The 18,964-nt window shown below is 32.5% G+C and overlaps 2 protein-coding genes across 5 annotated transcripts; both read left to right on the top strand.

Moving 5' to 3' along the window:
* The first annotated feature begins 397 nt into the window (after nucleotides 1–397).
* On the top strand, nucleotides 398–3,467 carry LOC123215223 (F-box/kelch-repeat protein At3g61590-like). Of its 4 annotated transcripts, none has more exons than XM_044635232.1 (2): nucleotides 398–837; nucleotides 2,052–3,467. In XM_044635232.1, the coding sequence occupies exon 2, from the start codon at nucleotides 2,055–2,057 to the stop codon at nucleotides 3,270–3,272; it is 1,218 nt and encodes a 405-aa protein (XP_044491167.1). In that variant the 5' UTR covers nucleotides 398–837; nucleotides 2,052–2,054; the 3' UTR covers nucleotides 3,273–3,467. The 4 variants fall into 4 exon arrangements, with proteins under 4 accessions (XP_044491167.1, XP_044491166.1, XP_044491169.1 ...); XM_044635231.1 differs by having other exon boundaries at nucleotides 2,029–3,467; XM_044635234.1 differs by lacking the exon at nucleotides 398–837 and adding an exon at nucleotides 914–1,274.
* A 3,256-nt stretch (nucleotides 3,468–6,723) lies between these two features.
* Nucleotides 6,724–10,121, top strand: LOC123215848 (uncharacterized protein At5g41620-like). Its single transcript, XM_044636108.1, has 3 exons — nucleotides 6,724–7,395; nucleotides 7,990–8,115; nucleotides 8,573–10,121. The coding sequence occupies exons 1-3, from the start codon at nucleotides 7,042–7,044 to the stop codon at nucleotides 10,001–10,003; spliced, it is 1,911 nt and encodes a 636-aa protein (XP_044492043.1). The 5' UTR covers nucleotides 6,724–7,041; the 3' UTR covers nucleotides 10,004–10,121.
* The last annotated feature ends 8,843 nt before the right edge of the window (nucleotides 10,122–18,964 follow it).

Here is an 18,964-nt window from a genome sequence, read left to right as displayed (position 1 = left end):
TTGGTGGTTTAAAAATTGAATTGGATAAGTCAATCTAATTGGTTCGTCCATTACTTATTAAGAAAAACGATACGTATCATTAAAAAATTATTTTTAAAGTTACATCGAATTTGATAGAATAAAAATGTGGGTTTGACCTAATTAGTAAAAAAAATAAAAACTTTTATGCAATAAAATTATTATTAAAATATTATTTTTAAACAATTAAATGGTTCACCACCGATTGAATTGGATCACCCCTTTCATTAGGTTCACGTTTGATTTGGTTTAAAAAATATTGGGTATTTAGAAATGAAATGAAAATTCTTCTATTTCCTCTTGCTATGAAAGACTCCTCAAAACTAACTAGTTCCCGTGCTCTTTGCATGCTATTTATAAACCATAGAAGGAAATGAACAAACAAACAAAACAAATAAAAGACCAAAACCAATGCCCACCCGGCTGCCCTCTCGTCCCTTAGAAAATGGAAAAACCGCCTTCTCACTTCATTCTCTGCCTGTCGTTTTTGTAACATAGAAAAAAAAAAAAAAAAACTGAAAACACAACTCTCTCTTTCTCTCTCCCACTGGGTTACTCGGCCATGCTTATAACCCAAATCTAGACTGACCCATTTCATCGCCATCTTTCATTTCAACCTAAATTTTACTTTACTCTGCTTCCGCTTCTTCTTTTTTTCTATGTTCCTCTTTGATTATTTAGTTTTACTCGGTAATCACTGTAAGCTACTTCTTTGATTTTTGGTCTGTTTGTTTCCCACCATTTTTGTCTCTGTTAGAACTAAAATCTTTCGTACCCATTTCAATACTGACAGTGACAGTGGAGAAGACTTTAAACGAGGTGAGAGACTGTATTTTTTTGTTTATGGCCTTCCTTTTTTTTTTAAATCTGTTTATTTTTTTGGAATTGCCTGTAATTTTTTTGGTTGATCTGTTTTGTGTTTATGTTGGTTAAGTTTGCGTTTTAGTGTTGTGGGGGTTTGATGTTTGATTGATTTGTAAGCGTGGCCTAATCTTTCTCTTTACCTAACATTATTTATTGTCCAAACTCGATTTGTTTTGGGGATTGATGTTTAGACCATTAACGTTTACTTGTTTTGGGATTAATAGACTCGTTTGATGGTGTTTCTTATTAAATACTTTCCTATCCATGTTGGTAACAAATTATTGTGATATGCAGTTCTTCTTTCTCTTCCTCGGATTGCCTTGTGTTATTATTTGGTTTCATGTATTTGATATTCTCTTCTTCAGAAGTTGGTCGCAATTATTATCTGTTGGGTATGCTGTTCATCTCATGTGTCTTAAATTTCATTATGTGTTAAATGATCTGGTATGCTGAAAATTTTTGTTATGCTTATTTTAACTGGTTTCTTCTTGGCGATTTCTGTGATATCTGATGTCGTCATTACTGATGATTTTTTACAATAAACTCGTCTACAAAAACTTATAGATGGATCGGTTATTAGGATTAATGAGATATGTTTTAGAAATGAATATTATGCGCCATGGCAGTCACCCATCTTCTTAATCTGGAAAACTCAAGAGGGTTTGTCTGAATTTGTTTGCATGTCCTGCAATTTGGCTTTTATTCAGGTGCTGTTTTAATATTTTGTTGTTCTAATTGCAGGGTATAAGTTTTTTTTTCCTTTTTCTTATTAATTCATCTGGAAACATTTGATCCTAAATGCATATAAGATCCGAAAGTTGATTTTTCTTTATTTGCAAGCCCATTTGATGGATGTGTGATACTTTTTCATTGACTTCTTTTAAACTTTTATTACCTGTACTATCCAGTTAGCAAGATTTGGGTAAACTTAAGATGGTCACAATGATCCTAAATGGTTTGTACTATTATAACTTTTGTGATTAGTCACAGTTGATTATGTCTGAAGTCAGTTGCTCAGTATTTGTTTATTTTAACATAATATTTTCTGAGTGTTTTTGTATTTTTTTCATTCATATAGAATAGACCAAGGATCTATTTCCAGGTGATGGTATTACTGAGTTATTTTTCTTTCTTTTTCTGCTGAAGGCTTTTGCATTTGATTCCTCCAGATTATGGCTGGAGAAACATCATGGATCAACCATTGCATTGATGACAAGGTAAAAGATGTTAGTGACTTTAATTCATTCTCAGAGCTTAGTGATGAAGCCAATAAAGGAGTCTGTGGGGTTTCCGTAGACTTAATCCTTCCTGATGACCTTCTGGAACGAATTATAGCTTATCTTCCAGTAGCAAGCATATTCAGAGCACGGTGTGTGTGTAAAAGATGGAATGAGATTATCAGTTCAAAAAGGTTTTTATGGAATTTCTCTCATGTTGTATCACAAAAGCCTTGGTATTTTATGTTTACAAGCTCTAATGAACCAATTGGTTACGCTTTTGATCCCATCCTTCGAAAGTGGTACAGTATTGAACTTCCCTGCATTGAGACATCCAATTGGTTCATTGCTTCATCGAGTGGCTTGGTTTGCTTCATGGACAATGACAGCAGAAGTAAGTTATATGTCTGCAATCCCATCACCAAGGATTGCAAGAAGCTTGAGGAGCCTCCTGGTTTGAAATTCTCTGATTACAGTGCCCTTGCACTTGCAGTGAATAGAGTATCACATGGCTATACTATCTCAATTGTGAAGTCTAAGCAAGTCCTAGGAAATTTTTTCCAGTGGGATCTCTCAATTTATATATATGATTCAGAAACAATGATGTGGGTAACATCCTGGACAGAGGTTCTGACTGGATGGAGAGGTGGAGATGAGAGTGTGATATGTGATGGGGTTCTATACTTTTTGATCTACTCAACAGGGGGTGGAACACCAGAAAATCGCCATGGCTTGATTATGTATAATTTGTCTAGCCGATCTTCTCATGGTTTACTGATTAGGAATTTTATACCAGTACCTTGTCCTCTCACATGTGGTCGCTTGATGAACCTTAAGGAGAAGCTGGTAATGGTGGGAGGAATTGGTAAACAAGATCGACCTGACATAATTAAGGGGATTGGTATCTGGGTTTTGAACGGAAAGGAGTGGCAAGAAGTTGCCCGAATGCCCCAAAAGTTTTTCCAAGGATTTGGGGAGTTTGATGATGTTTTTGCTAGCAGTGGGACGGATGATCTCATATACATTCAGAGCTATGGAGCTCCTGCCCTACTTGTTTATGATATGAATCAGAAATATTGGAGATGGTCACAGAAGTGTCCTGTAACTAAGAGGTTCCCACTTCAGCTCTTCACTGGCTTTTGCTTTGAACCCAGGCTTGAGATTGCTCCTTAGTTTGTTCCTCATTTGATTTGGTGGTATTGATGAAAGTGTGGAATCCCCTCATTTTTCTTTATAATTTGTTTTATTCCTATTAACAGCTATCACGAAATATGTTCCAAAAATTTTATACAAAATGGGAATATTATTCTTTGCATTGGGAGATACTGCTTACATGAATACCAGTTTGACTATTTTTACATTGAAAAAGTCTTTTCGGAAGAGTTTCGCATTCTAATTTCTACTCCATTTGGATTTCGATTGCTCTAATATTTCCATCATGTCATTCTCATTACTTCAACCAACATTTGATTCGAGCCCAGTGCTAGTTTAACTATTCCAATTTATTTGCTCAAAATTGTTCAAAACTGGCGCCAATACCATCAATTTACGCACATAGAAACACAGACAAAATGCAAATCTTGAGATTTAAAAAAAAAAGATACCCTACTTTAATTCTGTCCATAAATTCTTGAAACTCTAAATGACAGCTGCTGACAAGTTATATCTTCGTATTTACGTTCCGGTGTTTTAAGTTGATATACTTTTCGGCTATGGATTTGTCTTTTCAATTGTTTTATTTTAGGCCATAAATGTTTTCTGGAACAGTTTTCCAGGATTCCTTTCCTTAGGCTTGAACAGTATATAAAAGTCAGGAATTATTATGGTGTGAGGACAAACAAATTTTGATCTGGATTGCTAATAATGGATCTGTTATCCATTTTTTATTTGCAAAATGCTTTATAAGAGAGGCAAGCAAAAGCACCCTTCGATCTAATTGAGCTGGAAAAGTTGATTAGGCCTTTCATTTTTGCTGTTACCAAAATAGATTTCATTCATTATTGCTCAACATTTTCTTTTTTTTGTGTTTGCTTTTTGTAGATTCTCTGTTTGTGTACATTGGCTGAATGGGTTACAGTGTGAATGGAAAGCAAATCCATAGTAGTTGGGTGGTTCAATTGGGCCCTGGACTGTATTTCAAAATAGGGCTCTCGAATGTAAACCAAGCCCTTTAAATTTATTATAATCAGAGTAGGTGTATTTAGTAGATACCACAAGAAAATCAGTCAAGTCTAGCCAAGCCCAATGTGCAATTCAAGCAGAGTTGCGAGTCATGAGTGGCTGGCTGGCTGGCTGCAACACATTGGAACTTCATCACTAATGTGCATAAAAAGCTCCCCGCCCTAAAAATTTGAAAACCCAAAAATCCATGCGAACATGTGCAAAACCTAATCATTATGAATTCAAACTTACATTTTCCCTTGAACTTTATGTACATATATATCATGCAAGTATGCTAAATTTACTTATTTCAATAAATTTTATCAAGAGCATCAAGCGGATTAAGAAATGGTTGAATCTGAATTGAGCTGATTTTAGCTTAAAAATCAGTTTGATTAGAGTTAAATTCGTTTAGTTTGAATTTAAATCGAGTTTGAAAAAGAAGATTTAACTCTTTTTGAAATTGAGCATAACTCGAATTAAAGAGAATTTGATTCAGTGTTAGGTAAATTGTTTAATTTAATTTAAATATAGCTTGTGATTTGATTTAAATGATGTTAAACAATTGTTAAATTGATATCGTTTCACCTTTTATTAGATAAATAATATTGTTTTATCAATGAATCATAAATTTGAACAATGACTTTGAGCCACAAATTTGGTTCATAAACTCGAGTAAAACTTAAACTGAACTCGAATCAAATTTGAATCACCTTTAATTTTATCTTAATGAACTCAAATTGAACTTAAACCATGCTATTTTTTGTTCAAAATAAACTCAAATCCAATTTTTTTTAACTCAGTTCGATTCATATCTACCTCCATTATAGATTAATGGGTAGAATTTCATGCATTTTATCAAAACAAAAATAGAAGGCCCACGCCTGGCCTTAAAAACTGCAGCCGCAGCCACAGACTGAAGTAAATTGACCTCAAAATAAAATTAAAAAAAAAAAAAACCCATCATATGAATTGAATAAGAATAGATGGGGTGAATGAGAAAATCCTTAAAAGAGTGTTTTAAGTTATGGATAGAATGAAGTTAGGACCACAGTTGATATAAGATGCAAGTGGCCCATTCCATCTCTATCGATCTTCTCTTGTGGTCCTTCCTTGTGTCTCCAAATTAAATTATGCTCCCATGGTGCTCGTGCATTTGGATTCAGTGTGTAACGACTGACTGACTGACTGACTGACTGACTGCTATTATCTATGCATTTAATATATGACATAAAGTGTAGCCAAAGTACTTAAAGTTAATAATTTGTTAGTAGACTAATCACTTTGACCATTTTGATGAGATAAACCGCTTTTAATACACATTGTTGACCTATTGGTAAGAATTTGAAATCATACAATAATATAAAGGCCAAAAGACTTATTCCCACCCCAGGGATAGGGAAAACTTCAAGTAATACCTTTTAATTTTTAAAAATTTAAATACTTATTTATGAGGTAATTTTTGTTAAGATAAAATTATTATTTATAAAAAAATTAAAGTTTTATTACATTTTTCTCCTTTATATTTAAAAACTCATAATTTTCTTCTACTCAAAATTTGAAAAATAAAAATTTCTCTTTTAAGAGTTTTCCCTCTTTTTTTGGATAAGGATCCGTTGTCTTTGGCAGTTGGTCATCCTTCCTTCTGGCCTCTCTCCAACATTGATAGACGGAAATAGGCTGAAAATCTAAAAGAAAGTCATTTGAAAATCTAGACAGTTTTTGTCTGGATGTTATTGTTTAGACAAAAGTCATCTAGAAGATTTTTAAATGACTTTCGTCTAGATTTTCAAACAATTTCCATCGATCGATGGTCAAAGAGAGGACAAGAGGATAAAATAAGGTGAAAGGGAGAACGATTGATGGTTGGAGACGACGGATTATCGTTGGAAAAAAGAGAAAAAAATCATAAGGGGAAATTGCCAATTTTCAAATTTAAAAGGAAAGTTGGGTTGGGGGAGGGGAGGGGAGAGGGAGGGGAAATTGTGAGTTTTTAAATTGAGAGAAGGGAATATGATAAAAATTTAGTTTTTAAAATTTTTTTTTATTAAACGATGATTTTATCTTTAATTTTAATTATAATTTTTAATAAAAATTATCTTATAAATAAATATTTAAGTGGAGTAAGTCCATTGGCCTAATATAAATAACTTTTAGGTCATGCAAAGTATGAATGTCTTAAGGAACAGAAGTTTGGTGATGTTTGGACAGATGTTGTCTGTCCATTTCTCAATAGTTTTGGTTGAAGCCGACCGGACCACAGAGCCAATTAAGGAGACTATTTAAAACAGCAATACAAGGACAAATAAAGACAACGTATGAATTTGAAAATTGATGTAGAAATATAAGATTAAATTTTAACTTATTTATAAAAACGAGCATGGTTAAGTTTAGCTTAATACCCATTAAAGATATAATCATAAATAAAGGGTAGTTCAGCTATATATGCCTAAATTAAAGGAAATGTAGCATGGAAAGAGGCAAAGAGGAGGTGGGTCTATACATTTTAATGCAAGTTTTAAGTTTCATACTTACCAAATTACTGAAGTTGGTGAAGCCAAGGAGGACTTCGTAAACGGAAAAGAGCTTCTGCATAGAGGATCAGTTTCAGAGAGTGAACGAATTTTCTTAGAGAGAAGAAGAAGAAGCCATATTTTGGGGGAGATGACAGATGAGTATTGTATTTGTACTCAATGAGAAAGTAAAAAGAAGGTCATTTAATTTAATTTGAATCTGAGGGTGGAGAGACTCTGTGCGTGAGTAGTGAATAGAGAGAAGAAATATGGAGAGAAAAGAGAAGGGAGTGGAGAGAGGGGAAAAAAGGCAAGAATTAATGGTGAAAAAGTTGAAACGCGGGATTTTGGTAGGGAAAAGAGCAGGCCCCTCTACTCCTTCACCCACATGGAGACTTGAGTTTACATCTCCAAATGTGAAAAAATCCATTGCTCAAGAATTTGTTACTAGGCATCCTACATCAGCAGTTTCTGCTAGAAAACTTTGTGCCAATCTCTGGGAGATTCAGCCCCACCACCTCTCACTTCCTCAAATGCCAAAGCCAAGTTTTAAACACAAACACAAGGGTTTTGATCTTCCAACTCATCTGCTCCATCACGCTCCTAATACTTCTCCTCACCAGGTACTTTTTTCTCTCTTTTTCTTTTTTACTGTTTAACCTGATGGGCTTCATAATCCACTTTATTATTATATATTTCCACGGCTATTATTAAATTTTAAATCTTTTGGATTCTGCTTAATTCTTTGATGATTTAATCAGTGTTACCTTTTCCTTATTTGTTTTCTTTTCGTATGTGCTCAATTTTGTCTTTGTAGTTGATGTTCTAACACACTGCAGAAAAAATTTTTCTTTCATGATTAGGAATACATCTTAACTCCAAAAGTTTCAGTTGGAGATGGATTTCTTGGTAGTTGAATTCATAATGTCTGTATTTTCTTTACAGATTACGGGTTTAAAGTGATAGGCCTACAAAAAATGTTAACTCTGATACTTAATCTAGGAATGTAAAACGGATGTGCAGCCTAATTATAGCATCTTTGTTTTTGAAAGAAAGTTGTTATTTATGTGGCCTATGATTTTGCTGTGTTGCGGCCATTAGAATCTAGAACTTTTGTGAACTGCTTAGAATAGTCCTCAGAGTTTGAATATGGCAAAAGATCGGAAATTTGAACCTTTTTTCCCTAGAACTGATCATTGCCCTGAAACTCATTCCAGCCAGAGAAAGCAAGTAGCTCGAGCAAGCATCTTGCTACATCGTTGATGAAACACCACGAATCAGATGAAATGAATTGCTGTGCTCTACAGCCGGTATCTCCTGCAAGTTATGGCAGCTCATTGGAGGTAATACCAGTGTATGTCTTCTTTATATTAATCACTTGACTCAAGTTGAAAATTTGACTGTAAATTCAAGTAATTGAAGTATGAGTTTGGTTTTAAAATGCTTTCAATTTTAGTCCATCCAGGTGAAGAACTGAACTTAGCTATCTTAATAATCTATATGGTATATTATTACTCTCAATGTTAGAAATTTGAAATTTAACCATCATGAAATTAGCATCTGTTGATCTTTGTAAAACTCTTCATCTGTAAACCATAACTTTTGGTTCTCACACCTATGAAATAAAGTTTAAAATCAAATTCTTTTTTTCCTTTTACCGGTAAGATTTCGGTTACTAATGCTAGACAATATACATCTCAGAAGACTCAGACGATGATCGTCCTAATGGATTCTTATAACTTCACCTTTCTCTGCTTCAGTTGAGACTGGTTTGAAAATTTTTCATGTCCCTCTTTGCAGGTGGCTCCCTATAACCCTGCTGTAACTCCCACTAGTTCTTTGGATTTTAAGGATAAGCTGGGTGGGTCAAGTTATAACCTAAAAACATCCACAAAATTACTCAAGGTTCTTAATCGAATCTGGAGTCTTGAAGAACAGCATGTATCAAATATGTCATTGGTGAAAGCTTTGAAAATGGATCTTGATCATTCCCGGGCCAAAATAAAAGAGTTGCTACAAGAGAAACAAATGAATCAGCAAAAAATGGATAAATTGATGAAGCAAGTTGCTGAGGAAAAACTTATCAGGAAGAATACGGAGCAAGATCGACTCAAAGCTGTTGTTCAGTCAGTGAGAGATGAGCTTGAAGATGAGAGGAAATTAAGAAAACGCTCAGAAAGCCTGCACCGGAAGTTAGCTGGAGATCTTTCTGAAATGAAATCCTCTTTCTCTAATGTTTTGAAAGATTTTGAAAGAGAGAGAAAAGCAAGGATTCTATTGGAGAACTTGTGCGATGAATTTGCCAAAGGGATCAGAAATTATGAAGAAGAGGTGAGGTTGCTAAGATACAAGCCAGACACTGAACATGTTCATACCGAAAATGCTGACAGATTAATTCTTCATATTTCAGAAGCATGGCTTGATGAGCGGATGCAAATGAAAATCGCAGAAGCACAAAATAATCTTGCTGAAAAGAATACAATCGTTGACAAGTTAAGTCTTGACATAGAAAACTTTCTGCATGCTAAACGCATATCTGAATCAAGGAAACATGGTAACTTGTTGACAAATGAGCTAAAGAAAAGCTTTTCACATCGGCAATCTTTGGAGTCCTTTCCATTGAATGAAGCTATAAGTGCTCCTCAAGATGCTGCTTTTGAAGAATCTTCAACTGATTATGATTCACAATATTTGGAGCAAGAAACTAGTGCAGCGAGGAAACAAATCAAAGGCCATCTTGAAGAATATATAAATTCAAATTCCACGAAGAAGAAATCTGGGTCAAGGGAAAAAGTTAAGGGTCGTTACTTGCTTGGTCCTCAGTCCAATGTGCACACAGCCAGAAAAAAGAACCAATTTCCAGATTGGGTACAGGGTGAAATGCAAGCAGAGATCTGTGGATTTAACAAAGAAAGTTCACACAAAACAAAAAACAAACAGGGTGGAATGGACTCAAATCACTTGCTTGATGAATTGATTAGAAGTCATTCCTTATCATCTGAAGGCGATAAGATTCATCCAGAGAGTGATATCAGGGAAGATGCTTGTGTTCAGTTACTATTCAAAGGTCATGCTAGTCCTGTCCAAAAGTGGATGTCTAAATTGACATCCCCAGATTTTGAAAATTCAGAATCTTCTCTGAAATTGCCTCGGACGGTAAAGGAGAATACCCTGAAAGCAAAACTACTAGAGGCAAGGTTAGAGAGCCAGCACTCTCGTGCAAAACCCTGAAAATGTAGCTTTTAGTTTGTTAAGAATGATGATTTTGCTTGTAGTACTGACTTTCCGGTTGAGAATTCATGTTACGGAGATTGTAATATGCAAGATTTCTAATATTTTTTCGCTCATACTTTTTTGAATTGCTTATTTACACAATCATTCTGGTAAACTTGAATTTTCGTCCCACCAACCATGATTGATCAAGAATTCTCCACTAATTGCGACTAATCTCTACGGTTAGCACCTCATATGACTATTATTAATAAAATTATGTGTATATAATTTTGAATACATGTATCTAAATAATATATCAGTTTGATTGGATGATTTTAAATTAATAAAGAAATTAATCTTATAATAGTATTTTTTTAATATCTAATTGGGTATTTTAAACTAAACCCACATTATATTTTTCAACTATCATTAATCACTGGTGCTGTGCAGCTAAAGGGGACAAAGGCATTGCTAAATGCCAATGACTGTGTTGTGCACATCCTGTTAAAGTCCTCGAAATTTCGCCTGTGCCTCTGTGGGAATCACTTCGGAGAAGCAATGAACAAAAAGCAAGAGTGACGTATAAAGTTGCTTTTGACCTATTTGAACAAATAATGTAATGCACAAGATTGTACTTAATCTAATCTCGATTAAAAAACCAAAAATTGAACAGTTGAACTTGGTTGATGACTATGACATGTAGCTATCAATTCTTTCCAGGTATATTAAAGAAATAAGCATGGTATTATTAATCCTAGACTTTACGTGAGAAATGACCCACAATCCACCATCACCGAATTGGGTTGAAAGAAAGTGTTTTATTGCGCATATATATATATATATATATATATATATATATATATATAGGTATAATCACTAATCAGATTCTGTTCCAACCTATTCGTTTGAACAAATATATGAAATTTCTGTTGTATGATGGAAGCAAAATTCTGGGAAAGAAATTATTTTTAAGTTTCAGGGTTTTCTTTTTAGGCTTAGAGAATAAAAATCTAATAGTATTTTTGAATAAATGCCTTTTAATGGTGCTTAAATTGGCCCGCATTAAAGTGAAACAATTTTCAAATATTAAGAATCCCAATGGATGAAAAGAAACTTTCTTTTTTCTTGATGGGTGGAGAATAATAACGTTACATGACACTGATTCCACTCAGTTGTTTTAAACTCTATGATCTCGTTGAAGGAAGAATTCTACCAATCAAATGGTTGAGGCAGTACAAGCTGCATAGTAGAAAATCAGGGATTGGGATAAGAAGCAACTTAATTCTTCATAAATATATTGAAGGCAGCCAATAAATGCTCATAAATGGAAAGTTAGGAGAACGGATGCCAATCAACAGCACTAATTTGAATGTGCGCTGCAATATTTCGCCAATTTTTGGCTGGAAAATCCTACCCGATATTTTGATATGTTTCAAAACCAAGGAGCAAAATTACATCTAAAACCCATACGTGAGGCTATAAAAGGATCCTCATGTTCACCAGTTCTCACAACACAAAGCAAACTTGCTTCCCTATCTGTCTGTATCATAGTATATATGTACATATAGTTGTATTATATAGAGAGTTTTGTTTCATAACAGTTAAAATGCTTTTGGGTTTGAACGGAGCTCTCTTGACTCCAATTCTGAAAGGAGGTGATAGTAAACCACGGCTGCTGGTTCATGAACACCCGGTCTCTGTGCAGATTGATGAGATGCACAGGCTCAGGGTTTGCATGACCTGGGAGACGTGGTTACTTTGATCTTTTTGGTATTGGAGTGAAGGGAGCTCCGTTTGTTCTAAATGTTTAATTTTCTGCTTTCTTTTTTACTTTCAGATCTTCTCTAACGTGCAGTTACATACGTCTAGTGAAATGATTAATCATTTTTTGTTTTAGATTTCAAGATCCTGAATACTTAAACTGCATTGACTCAATAAATTAACGTTACTGTTTTCAATCCTGCATTGTTAAGTTTTCTTCACATGGATTATCCATAACTATTTTTACAGGAAATCAGGACTGTTGACGCTGATCGGATAGTGAGCCGGCGGGGATGATGGCTGACTGACTGACTTAATCTTCTTGTGCCATTTCTGCTGAAAGTTTACGACCTGCCAATATATTGCTGAAACTTTGTATATGTTGAAAGATAAGTTCTGATGTTTTCAGTGGGATGTCGTCGTCGACATTTTTAATACACAATGATATCATCCACTATCCTTTCCAAATATCTAAGTCTTCGACTACCCATTTTCGTGGGTTCATTTTGTGGTCAACATTCTGGACATAAGTGGTACCATATATACAAAGTCAAGTTCGATTGTGACTGGCAAAGCAATATTGAAACAGCTCAAAAGATTTAGAACTTTAAAATGATTGATTATTAAATCAAAAAAAAAAAATAATAATAATAATAAAAGGAATGGAAATCTTGTGGATATATTAACGACGACTTTACGTTTTACAAGGAAGTTTAATAAATCTTGTGGATATAAATCTTCATTCACAGAAAATTAACTTGGTATTCTTCTTCTTCTTCTTCTTCTTCTTCTTCTTCTATATATCCTATTTTTTCTTACCTTTAAATGGCAAGATAATTTACAGACAAAAAATAATTTTTTACAAACGAAAAGAGTCCCCTTGTTTTTTGGAATTTTTTAGAGTTAAATAAGTTTAATTTTAATATATTATTAATAACTTTTGAATTATTATTTTTTTAAATATTTTTATTTTTATCACTGAAACCATCATTTGATAATAAAAATAGTTATTTTTTGGGCCAAAAAACTTATTCCCACCCAAGATATAGTGAAATTTCAAATATCAAATAGTTAAATAATTTTATTTTAGAGTTAAAAAAACTTATGAACTAAAATTTGTTAAATTTTCAATTATGATTAAGGGTAAAATCATCATTTAATAATAATATTTAAAATTTATATTATTTTCCCACTTTAATTTGAAAAATAAATAATTTTTTTCAAAATTAAGTTTTGAAAAGTGATATTTTTCCCCTACCTAGGGTTTCTAATTTCGTCAACGAATTTTCAACCAACAATGGTCGATCTCTCTCTCTCTCCTAATATCGTCTTTCTTTTAAGTACTCAATATTTGATTGATAACGTTTGGATTAGACAAAATCCAGATAAAATCCAAATGAAAAGTTGAAACTGTTTGCTTGGATGACGACAACGGTCTAGATAAAGAGTTATCCTCCTCTAGACGAGGCTGATTTTCTCGTCTGGATAGTCATCTTCATATAGACAAAGTTGACTTTGTCTGGACGATAAAGATTCAGACAAAAAGTTTTGACTCTTTATTTAGATTTCGTCAAATCTAGACATCATCAATTTGATATTGAACATCAGAGGGAGAGACAACATCGGGAGGGAGAGAGATCAGCCATCGTTAGTGAGAAATTCATGGACAAAATTAAAAAATCCCAGATAAGGGAAAATGCCATTTTTCAAAATTTAATTTTAAGAAAAATCGTTAGTTTTTCAAATTAAAGAGGTAAAATGATATAAATTTTAAATATTATTATTAAATAATGATTTTACTTTTAACTCTAATTAAAAAATTTAACAGATTTTAATTCATAAATAAGTATTTGAGTTTTTAAAAATTAAAAATAAAAGTGTGAGATTTCATTACACCTTATATAAGAATAAGTCTTTTAGTCTATTTTTTATTAAGGTGCGAGCCAAAAATAACTAGATGACATGAGCAGAGGACCCACTTAATTGTTCAAGTTGGAATCTTTGTTGGAAGAATAAGATGGTTGGTGGATGCCTCAAAAAACCTTACCCATGGTTTGTGAATCCTATGACCGTTATAAAAACATATAAACAAAGTAACAAATAGAACTCGATTCTTTTATTTAAGAGTAAATTACGTCATCTCCAATATTCTTCAAACGAATAAATTGAAATAATTAAACAAATTAAAAAAAAATATTCTTCAATTGTTCATACAAATAAATTAAAATATTGACGGTGGAATCATCTAGAGATTTACAATTATAATTTTCCTTTTATTTATTAATCCTTAAAAATATTTGATTCCTATAGAGAGACTGGAAATTTATTATAGTAATTAATTAAATAAAAAGAAGAGGGAGATATTGTTTTAATTGAAAAATCAGCAGCCATTTATATAAAGTAGAAAAAAGGGAAGATGCTTACGCCATGGCATGCAACGTTGCACCAATTAATGGAAAGAAGAGAATTCCCACTGGTTAATCATTTACTTGTTTTCTAAATCAGTGGACTGGACTAGTCCTGAATTCTGATGCCTCACCCTATATATAAACACCTCGTCTCTTCACTTAAACGCACAACCAAACACAAACAACCTCAAGGGTTCTTAATTTGGTGAGGCTCAAATGTAGAGCTCCCTTACACTGCAAGTTCGAAAGGAGGTGACGGCAGAACACGGCTGCCAGTTCATGAATACCCTCTGCCTGCGCTCTCTTCATTCGCAGACTGAGGGTTTGCATGACCTGGGAGACGAGCCCGCCTTTCATATTTTTCGTACTTGTGGTGAAGGGAGCTCCTAACCATGCCACCCTTTTTAACTTCTTTTTCTTTTTTTTTCAAATTAATTTTGCAGGTTTTATATTTTATTTTTAATTTTATCAAACTTTTGCTAACCTAATTATCAAGATCTATTTCTCTATTCTCTTATTCTTGCCTTGAATTTCTTTGTAGTAACCATGTTCATTCTGGATTTTTGAGACTTCATAATCTCTGTTTCATTGTCTTCAATAATTATCCTGACCGTTAACTAATAACTATTAACCGTTATTTGTTATGATTTTAAATTAATTATAATAATAGTTAACTGTTATTTGTTAACCGTTATGATAGTTAATCGTTATTAGTTAAAAATATTAATTTTTTTTTTCAGTTAAATATAAAATAATATTATATTATTAAAATTTTCTTGATTCATTTGTTATTATTAGAAAATATTGGAAATAATTATTAATAATAATCAATAATTAAAAATAATTAGAGGAAATCCTCCTCCACATTAAGTTCGTTATGCTTAGTGCCATATATGTAGTTGTAATCATTGCTCTTTTAACTAATTTCAAATTTTAACAAATCATAGTAAAATTTCTCATCAATTTTTACCTTTTTTACTCTGCCTATAGATCACAAATCAAAGCGAACATTTTGATCTACCACAGTTTCAAGCCAACAAGCATTTTTTGAAAAATAACCAAACAGCTTAATTTCTTTTTCCGAAATATTTAACCTTTTTTAGAATGTAAAGAAGTCGAACCTAAAATTCATTCCAAAAAACTCGGTTATAGAAATTTAATAATATTCATGATTTAGCTTATAATTGAATAAATTTTTTTTTTTAATAATTGACGACTTTGTCTATATTTGTCAAATATATAAATTTAGGACATAATAACTGGATCCATAATTATTGTATTAGATAAATTAAAATTTTATAAATGTGACAAAAACTCGAATATTAATTTTTATTTAAAAAATTTTAATATTTTATCAATTTCATTATAATTGAATAAATTCACTAATTTATAATCACGTTAATCTCATGGACATAATATTTGAATCAATTAACCTATATCTAGGGCATAGACAATACAACACCGCAAAAACAATGCCTCAAGAAAGCCAAACCAAACCAAACCTAAACGTACGGTTTGATTCAAATGAAACCCAGCAATCATCCCCGTAGTTACACGAAAAAGAAAAGAAAAATGAGCAAAATACAGAAACGTAATTAGGCTGGGGATTGGACACGTGTTTAGAATCAATCTCTCTTCTTCTTCAACCTCGGAATGATCTTCCTCAAACAGATTTTGTGTCATCTACTGCCTCTTCTTTTTCCTGTATCCGTTGTTGCTATGTGTGTGAGATTTATTAAGTTAAAAGAAACTCAAGTACCCTTGCCCACAAATGAAGTTTGGGAAGAGTGGCAATTACAAACACCACTCCCTTCTAGAAATGCTTCTTTTTAGCCATGTTCTTGTGTTTTGCCCTAATTCTGACTTCTGGTATGTAAAATAAACTGCTGCCTATAAGTAGTTCAAATTTTACGCTAATTTATAATTTTTTTTCCCTTATTTTTACAAATGAAATTTGAAGTAACAAAGGATTTTTCTATTTTGATTAGTAAATGAAATAAATGAATTTGATTAATTATTTGCAGGTAAAGTAATTGAAACAAGTCCCCCGAAGGGATGGGTAGATCTTTGGGCGATAAGCTGGTCTGACCCATCAAAACATTGTCCATAACTTTGAAATACAAGAGAGCATAAGATTCATCTATATTGATAACTTCAAATATATATAGACACTTAAAGAATTCAAAAGTCCATGACTTTGAAATAAAACATTATAATTACTCGTGCACTTAGTTGTGATATTTTTTGCTGAGCATTCAGAAGTTTTTAACTTCATCAAACTAGAGTATCTTACTTCTTATGATTGTAGATAATTAAGGAATGTTCTAAAGGAGTTAAGGTTTGGTTGTTTGTAGGTTTAGAAGGGAGCTACCTACCTTTGATCCAAAAAGGAGAGCTGGTTTACCCGCCTACGACTTACTTCATGGACACCTTTAGGTTGAACATATTTTGATTCACTAAAACTTTTCTGTGTAGCTTAAGAGTTTGTGGGAGAGACATATTCAGTTGTTCAAGTTCGGCTCACTTGAAAGAAAAAGAACTCGAATTAAATCAAGTCAAGCTTTGAGCTCAATTTGAGACAATAATGAATCAAAAAATGACTAAAATTACATTATTTATATGTATACTTGTCAAAATGATATTGTTTTAATTGATTCGTATCAATTTTTTTAGGTTTATAAGTTTAGTGAGTCGAACATTTCTCAAACTTTAACTCGAGTTCAAATTAAAAAATTTTTATTTTTCAAATTTGAACTTAAACTCGAATTCTAATTTATTTGAATCGAGCTTGTTTTAAGTTTATTCAAGTCAAACTCGTTTTCTAACTTAAACAAATTTAATTCAAATCTAACTATATTTATTTATTTATTCAAAAATTAAAAATACACTTGCTAATATAATATATCATATATATATATATATATATATATATATATATATATAAGATATTAAAATGATGTGTAAATATATATATAATATTAATTTTTTTAATAAGTCAATGAGGGTCAAGTCACCACGCTTGACCCCCCTCCATCCGCCCACGGTTCTTTGGGCATCCAAATGAAAGTTGTACATAATTATTATTAATTAATTAATTAATTATCTATATTAATTGTTTGCATTAGGTCATAGATGACAGGTTTGAATTTCAACTAATTCGTGATTAGCCATTTGCAATGATGATTTGGTCGACTAATAACCCGTGACCACGTCAATAAAATATAATTAGGATAATAATTAATTGAATTATTAATGGTGACCTTCTTGTGCAGTTTTTTTTCTACCTTGTAGAGGGTCAAATAGATCATTTACCAGGAGGACAATTCGCCGGAAGGTTTTATTTTGCCACTGCGTGCGACACGTGCATCATCATTTCTCTCCTTTTTTCAACCGGAAAAAATCCGCAATTAAACAGGAACTAAGATAAAAAAGCGAAGATTTTTAATGAAAATAACAGTGATTGAATATGTCAAACCTGACATCAGTTGGAATATTTGGATTCTTAGCGTAAGAATTTACCACTGTCTTTACATAATATCCAGAATATAAGATCGAATTTCGAGCAAACCGACCTTCAAAATTTGAGAATATCTAACAAACATTATACTATAAATATAATTAAATTGTTGATTTTCTTGTTTATATAAGTTTGAAGAATGGTTGTCGTAGGATTACAACATATTTAAATCTTAATATCTTATGTTAACATACTTTAATTGGCATTGTATTTCTCTGGTTAGCACCGATATTAGATAAAGAACCAAACCAATGAAATTGTAACAAGAAACTGTATCAGGGACTAGATATTAAAATTAAGGGGAAAGGACTATTTCCCACCCATTGTTTAGCCCTATCTCAAAAGTATACTCACACCAGATGAAAAACTCAAACACCTACCTATCTTTAAACTGCCGTTAAATTCTCTATTAAATAGAGGGGTAAAACCGTTATTTTACTGTTTACATTCCAGTGATATAATTTTATCTTTTTTCTCCCTCCAATTTTAAAAGTTAAACTTTACCCCCATCCCTAAACTTTGAAAAGTGACTTTCACCCCCTCAAATCCTTAATTTTTTTTTCATTTTCCCTCCGGCTACCGGCGACGACGTGACTGGAAGGAGAGTGACGAGTGCTCGTCCATTCTCTAGATGACGCTCGTCCTTTCTCTGGACGATGCTTGTCATCTAGAATAGAGTCTAGACGACGCTTCGTCGTCTAGAGGTGGTCGACCTCTAGACGAAAATTTTTTCGTCGTCACCGGAAAAAGTGGTTGTATTTCAGGGGAGAAAAGTGAATTTTTTAAAACTTAATTTATGAGACAAATGCTAGTTTTTCAAATTAATGGGGGGAAAATGAGATAAAATTTTAATTATTTAATATTATTGACGAAATGACGAATTTACCCCTTCATCTAACAAAAAATATATGGGTGGATGCAAACATATTAAACTTTGGGTAGGTGTATGGGTTTTTCATCTGGCGTGGATATGTTTTTGAGATAGGGCTAAAAAATGGGTGGGAAATAGTCATTTTCCCTAAAATTAAGGCCAAAAGATAAACCCACCCAAAGTTTAGTTTTCTCTCAAACTCCCACTGACAAAATTTCAAAAATCTAAATACTTATTTATGTATTATTAAATTTAACAAAATCGATTAATTTTAGAGACGAAATTGTCTTTTAACTAGTGATATTAAAAAGGAAAAAAGGATAATTTTTTACCCAAATTTTAGTATAATCTTAAAATCATACCCATGATAGATGAAAAATTTTTAAGTTAGAAACAGAGATAAAATCATCATTTTACCTATA

The sequence above is a fragment of the Mangifera indica genome, chromosome 5 (genome assembly GCF_011075055.1).
Source record: "Mangifera indica cultivar Alphonso chromosome 5, CATAS_Mindica_2.1, whole genome shotgun sequence".
Taxonomy (NCBI): domain Eukaryota; kingdom Viridiplantae; phylum Streptophyta; class Magnoliopsida; order Sapindales; family Anacardiaceae; genus Mangifera; species Mangifera indica.
Note: the sequence above shows the minus strand (reverse complement) of the source record. Positions and strands in the feature narration are given on the sequence as shown.